The sequence below is a fragment of the Pogona vitticeps genome, chromosome 7 (assembly GCF_051106095.1).
Source record: "Pogona vitticeps strain Pit_001003342236 chromosome 7, PviZW2.1, whole genome shotgun sequence".
NCBI classification, from domain to species: Eukaryota; Metazoa; Chordata; class Lepidosauria; order Squamata; family Agamidae; genus Pogona; species Pogona vitticeps.
In genome coordinates, this window is record NC_135789.1 from 8,338,201 (window position 1) to 8,349,070 (window position 10,870).

The 10,870-nt window shown below is 43.3% G+C and overlaps 1 protein-coding gene across 1 annotated transcript; it reads left to right on the forward strand.

Moving 5' to 3' along the window:
* The first annotated feature begins 2,014 nt into the window (after positions 1-2,014).
* On the forward strand, positions 2,015-10,460 carry LOC110082439 (arylacetamide deacetylase-like 4). The gene is made up of 5 exons (XM_078379073.1): positions 2,015-2,191; positions 2,572-2,721; positions 5,458-5,674; positions 7,633-7,696; positions 8,933-10,460. The coding sequence occupies exons 1-5, from the start codon at positions 2,015-2,017 to the stop codon at positions 9,708-9,710; spliced, it is 1,386 nt and encodes a 461-aa protein (XP_078235199.1). The 3' UTR covers positions 9,711-10,460.
* The last annotated feature ends 410 nt before the right edge of the window (positions 10,461-10,870 follow it).

Below are 10,870 nucleotides of genomic sequence, written 5' to 3' on the forward strand. Positions count from 1 at the left end.
TACATTTCAGTCCTACTTTGCATTATAGCCCCTGACTGCTTGTGCTACATTTTGCCTCAGTATTAGAACCGCTCCAGTTCTTCCAATTTTGTCATTTCCATAATAAACGTTTTGTAGTTGTCTGATTTAGTTCATTCACGCCAAGCATTTTTTTCTTCAAAAGTGATCAAAACTGTTCCCTTCCATTTTCTTTAAACACCCGAACCAAACACACTGCTGAGATGTGTTGGAAACAGGTAGAGTTTTGGTAATCTCTGTCATTTGACAGTTTATTGCTACACAAGGCAGAGATTCTCTCCCTGTTTTTACCCGGCGTGTTGTAAGCGCTCAGGACGTCTATGGAGTGTTGCATGAAGAACAGGGTTACAAGATACTGGCTCCTTGATTTAGAAATATAAATAAAGTAGCTACACACACACACACACACACACACACACACACAAACATGAAGTTCACTTTTAATGAGTTTTACAATTGTGGATTAACAGTTTAATAAATAATGGACAGTGGCCACAATCATTTTGCTACATATGTAATAGTTAGAGATAGTGTCTATTTATTTATTTATTGGCCTAAAAAGCCCATGATTCCTGGGAGTTCTACCTGATAGACGTACACCTTACAGTCATCCAGGTGTAGCTCACCTAGGAGAAAAAGCCTGAGATAGTCAATGGTCAGGATTAGAGATGGGGAAATTTGTATTCCTATTACGAATACCCCCATCTCTAGTCAAGATGGATGGAGGTTATTGCCCAGGATAGGTCTCTTTTTGTGATAATCTCTAGGCGAAGGATTTATTTAAAATACTTTTTACCCTGCTTTTGTCCTTAAAGGGGGGCTTACGTCTTTAAAAGACAATATTGAAAAGCTAAAAACAGGATACAAATATTTTTAAAAGATCGCGCAAATATCACACTAAAAAGGTGGTAAACAAAATCAACACAGAAACACATTAAAATAACCAAGGCACCACCATTCATTTTAGGCAAAGCTTTCCTGAAGAGAAAAGTCTTTGCCTGCTTGTGGAAGGACAGCAAAGCTGGTGCCAGGCTGGCCTCCAGTGGGAAGGAGTTCCACAGTCTGGGAGCATCCACAGAGAAGGCCCCTCTCCTGTGTCCCTTCAGACAAACCTGTGAAAATGGTGGGACTGAGAAAAGGGCCTCTACGGATGATCTTAACACATAAGCTGGCTCATAATGGGAGATCCAGTCTTTGAGATAGCTTGGGCCCAATCCATTTAGGGCTTTATAGGTTAAAACCAGCACTTTGAATTGTGCCCAGAAATGGATCGGTGGAGCACCTGGAACAGGGGTTTTGTATGTTCCCTGTAATCAGCTCCAGTTTGCAATCCAGTTGCCGTGTTTTGCACCAGTTGACGCTTCTGAACATTTTCCAAAGGCAGTCCCTTCGGCTGCACGCACTGATGATGATTACATATCCTGGTAACCCATCCCTCACAAACCCAAGGGGACATCCAGCTGCCTAATCCTGGGTTCGCCAACACAGAGAGCATAGCGAAACCTTTCTCAGCTTGGCACCCTTGAAATGCAGTGGGCTACAAGAGCCGTCATGGCAGCCCAACATGGTCAATGTGCAATATACAAGTTTTGTTGGTGGTATCATAAATGGTGTTTGAGGAAACCCCTGTTTTCCTGATGCCTGCCATGGGTATCTGCCATGTCACAGACTCTTACCAGGTGGCCCACCAGGGACATCTAACACCCTCAGGCTGGGTTGTTTCTTCTGACCCATCCTTAGGTTCTGTCAATGCGGGAGCCGTTCTGCGAGCAGGTTGGGAATGGTTACCCTCAACATTTGAGCCTTTCCTTACTTGGCATGGTTTCAATCCTCTAATTAGTATTCGGGAGTGCAGGGAATCAGCTTGATCTTGGTCGTTTCATAATTTTGCTGCCTGCTGAAACAAACAAAGCCCTTTCATAGCGGGGCAGATGCATGAACGAACATGCTGTGAAACTCCTGCCCTTCCCAGATGCAGCGCTCCCCTGTAAACGGAATGGATTTTCTGTGGATGCTCCTCGTCCTCGCAGGAGAGTTTGGGATTCTCTTTGAACTTCTCCACCTGGCATGGACCACCCATTACTATCTCTCCAACACCAACATCCCCCACGCCATTTGCCGACCCGGGAAACTGAAACTCTCATATTTCGTCTTGATTTGGCTATTTTCGTTGGTAAGTGGGCGGCCTTTGGCTCACCGTCTGGAGCGGAGAAAATAGAGTAGAAGGCTGTTGGATTTTTTTGTTTTGTTTTGTTTAGTAGGACGTATCTTGTTTCCTTATGACCCTACACCATGAAAGGGAAAGAACTCGTAGCCAAAAGCTTGGAAATAATTTTTGGACCACAGCTCCTAACTAGGAGGGATGAATGAAAAGATGAATGAATCAATCCGTCAGTCCCCCATGACTACTTTAGCTGGAGGGTGGCAAAGAGGTGGTGGCATCAGACCAGGGGTTCCTCTACATTTTCACGTGGTGGCTGCCTAGATCCCATTCCAGAACCTCCCCAGTGCAAATAGGGCACCATTGCTTCTGCCTCTTCTCCTCCTGCACAGGTGGGCATCCGGGCTCATCCTAGGGGCTGCACCTGGGCAAAGGGCACAGTGTTAGACACGATCCTAGCTGGCATGCAGGGAGACCTACCAGCCAAGGAGAGGGAGAAGGAGGTGGTGATAAAGGATGAGAGGATTCCACGGCAGCCCTGGGTGGGTCTGGTGGCACCCCAGGGTGCTGCAACACACACATTGGGAACCAGTGCATTAGACTTAGTAAAAGCTTATTTTTGGGTACCATCAAGATGCACACCACGTATGGTGACCCTAACAGGGTTTTCAAAATATTTCGGGGTATTTAAAACATGTTTCTACAAGGGTCGCTTCATCTGCTGACTCTGTCCATCAGGGAGCTGTTTGGCCAGTGCTCAGCCGTCAGGTGGGGAAAGAACCACCACCGTTTGACCCCCTGCTCATTTTGGCCTGATGTCGGAGCTCAGCTTTCAGTGGGCTTGAGTGGTAATCTGAACCGAGGTCTCCTCGTCCGACGCTCTATCCACTTCACTGTATTGGCTGTCACTTCTGAAAGAAGCACTCCCAGAACCCCATGGGTGATAACAGGGCATTGTCATCCACAATGTAACTTTAACATCTTCTGGAATGAGTTATGCATCAACTTCCTGCTTCTGTCTGCTGGATTGTTGCTTTAGCCTGCTCAAGAAATACCCTGGCTTCTTTTAATGGGCACCGTTTTTCACTGGTGAAATAATGCATTGTACAACGTGTTCTATTATCTCCACTTTCTGTTTCTCTTGAACCTTTTACCCCTTTCTGCATCTGAATTTCCCTATTGCTTTGCTTTCTCTCGCTCGCTCGCTCCTGTTTCTCTTGGAAAGTTTCTTTAGACTTTTGCAGTTGTAAAGACCAGAAGTTCTGCAGAGCCTCCATGCTGGATAGCTCAGTGGTTGAGGTCTCTGGCTGCAGAGCCAGAGGTTGGGAGTTTGATCCCCCCCCCCACTGGGCCTCCTTGACAGGAGCTGGTCTTGATGATCTATAGGGTCCCTTCCAGTTCTAAGATTATTGTCTGATTGGCACCCACTTTGTCAGATGCATAACTTGTCTGATGCATAACTCAGTCAATGGACTCATATATGTGTCAGATTAAAGCTGCTATCTTAGAAAAATCTTAGAACTGTAGAACTGGAAGGGACCCAATAGATCACTGAATCCGATTCTTGTCAAGGAGTCCCAGTGGAGAATCGAACTCCCAACCTCTGGTTCCACAGCCAGAGACCTAAATCACTCAGCTACCCAGCCAGCACAGTGTGTAAAAGTTCATGCCAAATAATATCTGTTAGGGGCCGGTGGGAAAAAGCAGTTAACGTGTCATTTAAAACACAGCTTCCTTAAAAGGAATAGACTGTCTGTTTACTCAAACAGGAGCTTGTCTCAATCTGCATTTGGCAAATGAGCTTTGACATAATTTTTCTTTTTTCACATGTTGTGCGATTCCTTAGGTAGTAGGAGAAATATTAGTTGAATTTTTTCTCTTTTGTCTTTTTATAAATACATTTAACATGTAATATCAGGACCGGCCACTAGAGGGAACTGGAAGGCCACTAAGACTGTCAACAGAGCAGATGGTCAGTCACTGAGGTTCTGTGCTCCATTTTTCATTTTTGAAAGAAGTACAGTGGTGCCTCGCATTACGACGTTAATTTGTTCCAGCGAAATCGCTGTAAAATGAAAACGTAATGCGAAAAGAAAAAGCCCATTGAAACGCATTAAAACCCGTTTAATGCATTCCAAAGGGCTTGAAACTCACTGTCCAGCGCAGATCCTCCATAGGGCGGCAATTTTCGCTGCCAGTGCAGCGAGGAATCCGTCCCAGAAAACAGCAGGGTGCCATTTTGTTTACCCGGCAGCCATTTTGAAACCGCCGATCAGCTGTCGGAAAATCATCGTTTTGCGAAGAATCGGTTCCTGAAGCAGGGAACCGATCATCGCAAAGCGAAATTCCCCTATAGGGAACATCGTTTTGCGATCGCAAAAATGATCGCAAAAAATTCATCATAATGCAGTTTTGTTGTTAAACAGGGCAATCATAAAGCGAGGCACCACTGTAGGTGGAACTCCTTCAATGGGCAACTGCTTAAAATGCAGTCTTTTTAAAAAGACCATTTAAAGCCTCTTTCATATAAGGATAATTTGTCTACAGGACTAGGTGCGTGCACAAAATTTAGTTATAATGCCCAACTTAGTTATAATGTTATAATTTATAACATAAATTATAATGTTATTTAGTTATAATGCCACTTGTCAGTAGGATTTGGTGAAGGGGAAGAAACGTCAGTGTAGCCTGAGATACACAAGAATTGATCCCAACATCATGAGAAGACAAGATTCGCTGGAAAAGACAATACTAAAATACAAAGGGGGAAGGGAGCAGGAAAAGAGGGAGAATCAATATGCAACGGAGCTCTAAAGGAAGCCACAGCAGCATGGGGCAGGAGAGAAAGGAACATTCTTCTCAACCGAAGTGCTACCATACCTCTGCCGCTGATCCACCAGCTGGCCTTGGGCTTAGTATTTAATCTTAATTCTGATACACTCAATTTGCAGCCTAATTTACACTCCAATTCGCTTGTAGTGATCACTTGGGGGGGTCCACATTGGCCCCTTCCTTCCTTCCTTCCTTCCTTCCTTCCTTCCTTCCTTCCTTCCTTCCTTCCTTCCTTCCTTCCTTCCTTCCTTCCTTCCTTCCTAGTGCTAAACTAGTGTATCAATGCAATGATTCAGCTATAATATAGATATTGTAACTCTCACATGTTAACAAAATGGAGGCTTAAGCTTCTGGAACCCATGCTCTTAAATGTATTTGCAAATGTATTTGTAAAAAACATAGTATATTTAATATACTAAATTTTCCTTCCCTCATCTCTCAAATAGGACTATATTTTATGGAAAATAGGCATCTGCAACAATGAGTACACCATTGTGAAATTACTTTTGGACGTGTTCCCTCCTTCCAAAGATCCAAGCCTATTTATCAGTCATCAAGACATTGAAGGTATTCCGGTGAGGATCTATCAGCCGAAAACATCCCAGACACAACAGAGGGGGATTGTCTTCATGCATGGTGGAGCTGGCACTTTGGGAAGCCTCGGTAATGAAAATGGACAAGAGAATGAAGCAACATCCTTTAAAACTATACAGTGGTGTCTCGCTAGACGATGATAATCCGTTCCACTGAAATAACTGTCTAGCGAAATCATTGTCTAGCGCAGTGGTTCTTAACGTGGGCAATAATGCCCCCCAGGGGGTGATTTCATTTTTCAGGGGGGCGGTAGAACGAAAAGGGGCGGTGTGGGGGTGAAAGAACAGAAGGGGGGCGGTAGGGGGGCGCTGGAGCAAGCCAAACCTGTGAAGGCAACTGCAGCCGCAGTGTTGGCAGTAGATCCGGTGCTGCTGCTGCCGCCAGATCCAGCTCTTTCTACCTGCCACGTCTCGCCTTTCTCCTTTAGGGGAGCATTGAGTGTGGATCGGGTGGAAGGAAAGTGTCTCTTGGTTCCTCATCCTCTCCCCATGAAGTGCTGCCTCGCACCCGGGTGGGGAGGGAGACAAGGTAGGTAGGTAGGTAGGTAGGTAAGATATCATCACCTCAGGGAGGGGGGTGATGATAACTTCCTCAAAGGCTCAAGGGGGCGTTTCTTTCAAAAAGGTTAAGAACCACTGGTCTAGCGAAAAGCAAATTATCGTCTAGAGAAAATCGGTTTGCGAAGCAGGGACCAAACATTGTCCAGCGAAATTCCCCCATAGGAATCACTGTTTTTCGAATCACTATAGCAATTGCAAAAAGTCAATGTCTAGCAAAAAAACTGTCATGCGGGGTAACTGTCTAGTGAGGCACCACTATACCTACTTCTTTCATAGAAAACAGCACCTAAAATAATGGTCCTTCCTTCCTTCCTTCCTCCCTCCCTCCATCCCTTCCTTTCTCTTTTCCTTCCTTCCTTCCTTCCTTCCTTCCTTCCCACAAATGCAAGAATAGATGATATCTTTTCTTGGTGTGCTAAAAAATTTTAAAGAAGGAGCAAGTTTTGTGGATGAAATCCACTTCCTCAGACTCAAAGCACAACTCCTACATGGTTCTGTTTGGAAAGGGATAAATTTAGAGTAAGAGATTTACTCCCTTTGGGGTTTCAGAACTCAATTGGGTACAAATGTTTCTGATTTTCTTTTTGTGAGATGATTAGGGGAAATCTGCAACAAGATCCATGAGGAGGAGCGCTGTGGCATTGCTGACTGCTTTCATGTTTTTTTCATGAAGTCTTTGTTTCATTACATACCCCTGGAGAGCGATGATGACCATTCTACTATCTCGCCATCCCAGACAAAAATTACATTGCCTCAGAATGTCCTGAGGCATCGTGAAGCAAAACCAGCCGTGAAGGGAAAGGAAGGGGGGTTACAGTGACGATTCTCACCTTGCCCATATTTCCTACCCAAGCAACCCAAAAAGATGTGACATTAAAGGAAAAACAGAATGGGAAGGGCAAAAGAAAACAGGAATGCTAAAACTGGGGCCATGTATGATGACATTGTTCATAACTGGCCTAGTATAATGCAGCCAATTAGGATCAACTGTAATAAGAAGAGCTCCAACAGAAAAGGAGAAAAGAAATTAACACCAGAGGCATTCAAGATAAACTTAGATATTCACCTGGCCAACATCCTTTGATTTGTATTCCTGTCTTGAGCAGAGGGTTGGACTGGATGGCCTTAGAGGCCCCTTCCAACTCTGTTATTCTATGATTCTAAACATGGTGAAGTTGGTTGGTTGGATGTTTCTGCTACATATTTAACTCAGTTCAAAAAACTGATGAAATGGCTGATAAATGGTATTTGGGAAACCTAGCCATGATGGGTCTTCAGGGGGGCAGACGGACCCCCCGCTTTCTTTTTCTGCTAGGATTGTAATGGCCTATCTTCTGGGGTTATTGTAGTCATTACGGAGATATATGGTGTGTGGGTGTGCTTGTGTTGGTATGTTTAATGTATTAGTCAACAACATGATTTCCAGGTGTGAGAGCAAAACTGAATATAAACAAATGTCTTTTCTAGATTCCTACGAAAGACTGTGCCGCTATATTGCCAAAGAAAGCAATTCAGTGGTTTTGTCCATTGGGTGAGTATCCGGAAATGGTAAATGTCGTGGTATTTCAGCACAAGGTGAACAAAGGGGAAAGGGAAGGAAAAATGTACAGATATCCCATCTGGTGAAGCCCAGATATTGGTTTTCTTGTTTTGTAAAGTTTTATAAATATCCCAGTGTGACTTGGTGAGCTATAAGTGAATGATTTCTTTAAGTAGCCATTTGCAATGTTTTAACATTAGTTGTGACACTCTATTTCTTGATAATGTCAGAAGTACAGCTTCTTCCTGTTTGCCTAAGGGCCTGTCTACATTGCTCAAAAAGCCCACATGTAGTGTTTATATTTTAGCCAACTCAGTCAAAAAACCTGGGATTTGACCTGTGTTACAAACTGTGCTGAGTCTGGTTCAGACAATGAATTCCAAAGTGTGTATTTATTTTCTTCCGACTGGTATTATTTTCTTAGGAAGCAAGTTAAAATAAACAGCCATCAGCACAGTTTATTTTAACAAGCTGATTTCTTAACCAACTTAAGTGCACCGTGAACCTTACAGCCAGTTTTAAAAGGGAGCTTCTCCATGTGTACCCAATTTAAGAGCACGAGCTGAAAATATGTAGCCTTACAAATTGGGCATACATTAACAGAAGATATGTATATTAATTACTCAGTAGGAATATAAGGGAGGTGGTGAGCACTTCACTATTGGAGGCATTTGAAAGAAAATTGGACATTACCCCCAGGTACCTAGGAACCTGCTTAAATTCCCATTAAAATGCGCAGCAGAAGGCCAGATCTTTAAGGTCAGAATCAGCTAGTGGAGTTCCTCTTTTTCTATTCTACTGATGTTCCACCCTCTCCAAAGATTAGCACTTTATGAAATAAGACTCAAGTCTTTGGAGAAGCTGGAACATCAGTAGAACAGAAAACGATGGACTTCAGTAGCTATGTAATTCTGACCTTAGAGAGCTGGCCTTCTGCTGTGTATTTTTATGGGAATTTGAGCAAGTTTCCAGAACTCTCAACAAATGTAAATGCTATAAATTCTGTAGTATTTCCGCTCACTTTAGACTAGGTCACAATGAACTAAAGACTCTGGTGAGAAGAGGAGCATTTTTGATGCATCTTCCACCTTTTGTAGAAAGATGGAAAACTACCAAGGCATTGATCAGTCAAATTTTTCTCAATGAAAGGGGACCGAATCGGCTTGTTCCACTTTGCAATGATAGAAGAGAAGGTTCTCTTTCTTTTCTTCCTTGAAAATTTTACAGGTATTCCCTTGTTCCTGACCAGCCCTATCCAGTGCAATTTGAACAATGTCTGGATGTCACTGTCTATTTCATGAAACATGCAGAAGACTATGGTGTGGATCCTTGCCGTATTATTATTTGTGGAGATAGCTTTGGGGGCATCCTTGCAGCGACCATTTGCCAGATGATGGTACAGAGAAAGGATATTCCCAGACTCCGGGCTCAGATGTTGATCTATCCATTTCTTCAGGTTGTAAAGCACAGCTTGCCTTCTTATATGCAAAACGCGCGGGTCCCAATTCTGACAAAGAAGCAAGGGCTGAAATTTGCCTTGCAGTACCTCCAAAAAAATATATCTTTACAGGAGGTAGTCCTGCAAGGGGCCCATGTTCCTAAGGAGAAGAGGATGAAATACAAGAAATGGCTGAGCCCAGATAATATACCCGATGAATTCAAATTCAGAGAGGTCAAAGCTTTACCTGATCCCAAACATCCTTTCGGTGAGATAAAAGATCTTATAGACCAGTTGTGTGGGCCACTGCTCTCACCACTTTTAGTGGAAAATAGCATTCTTCAACAGCTTCCAGAGACTTTCATTCTAACAGTTCAGTATGACATCCTGCGAGATGATGCCATCTTATACAAAAAACGTCTGGAAGACAATGGCGTCCTAGTCTCTTGGTGCCACCTAGAAGATGGATTCCATGGATCAGTTGCTCTTATAAATAATTGGGTTGCCAAGTTTCCGTGTGCAGTAAAAGGTGCAGAACATGTAGTTAATTACATCAGAGGCTTGTGAATTTCTACTATCAGAGGCAATAGACGTCTGATCTGTTGCAGTATATTAGTCTACAGGGACATAACATTTAGGGCAGTGGTTCCCAACCTTGGGTAACCCAAGTGTTCTTGGACTACAGTTCCCAGGATCCTTCATCGTCAGCTGTGCTGGCCATCAGCTCCAGCTGATTGAAAACAGATGAAATACATTGATAAGACAAAATTTGCATACCTTTGCCCATATATCCCCAAATTTGGCACTGAACAAGAGAGACTTTTTGCGACACCTCTGCCAAATTTGGTACTAATCTGAAGCCCAATTTTTAAATTGGATTTTTTGTTTTGTTTTGTTTGGACAGCCACCTTTTTTTACCTGGTAGGACATGTTCTTTTCTCAGCTGCACAAATATCATGACTGCATACAGCAGCTCCTGAAAGCCTCAATAGAGAGATAGATTTCTTATAGTCACTGCTGCTCCCCCACAACTCTGGACTTAGCTATTCAGCAATTTCATGCACACCGGTTTGTCCTTGTAACACTGCTGTGCAAGCATCTGTGCATAAATCTGTTCCTCTCTCGTAACTTGGCATTACTCATTCAGAAGGAGCTAGACTCACACCTACTAAACAAAAAGTCTTTTTAAACAGAGCTAACAGAATTGCAATATTCATAGTATGCATATTGGTCTCCTCGTGATCCTATATAATGAAGTTTTATTCTCAGTATAGAATGTGCTCTGCTAATAAAATTCTTTAAATTATATATACGCAAGAGGTAGTCCATTGTGGTATTATTTGGAAGAGGACGAGGGGAAAGGAAATAATGTTTTTATTGTTGCAATCATCTGGTGAATTTTCTTTGGTTGTGTCATCTTTACCCACTTGAAGAATGGCAAGATATTCTCAACAGGTGGTTTCGAACCTTGGGTTACCCAGGTGTTTTTGGACAGCAGCTCCTAGAAGCCTTCACCACTAGGTGTGCTGGTTAGGATTTCTAGAAAATAGAATCCATGAACATCTGGAAATCTCAAGGTTGGGCACCATTGGTCTACATCAGTGGTTCCCAACCTTGGGTCCCCAGATGTTCTTAGACTAAAACTCCCAGAAGCCTTCACCACTAAGCTGTGCTGGTCAAAATTTCTGGAAGGTGGAGTCCATGAACATCTGGAGGGCCAAGGTTGG

What these genes read in the sequence shown, in the direction of transcription:
- LOC110082439 (XM_078379073.1), top strand. Translation starts at nt 2,015, where the DNA reads ATGGATTTTCTGTGGATGCTCCTCGTCCTCGCAGGAGAGTTTGGGATT. An exon ending in TGATTTGGCTATTTTCGTTG is followed by an intron (nt 2,192 to 2,571) that starts GTAAGTGGGCGG and finishes CCTCCTGCACAG; the next exon opens with GTGGGCATCCGGGCTCATCC. An exon ending in TCAGTGGTTTTGTCCATTGG is followed by an intron (nt 7,697 to 8,932) that starts GTGAGTATCCGG and finishes AAAATTTTACAG; the next exon opens with GTATTCCCTTGTTCCTGACC.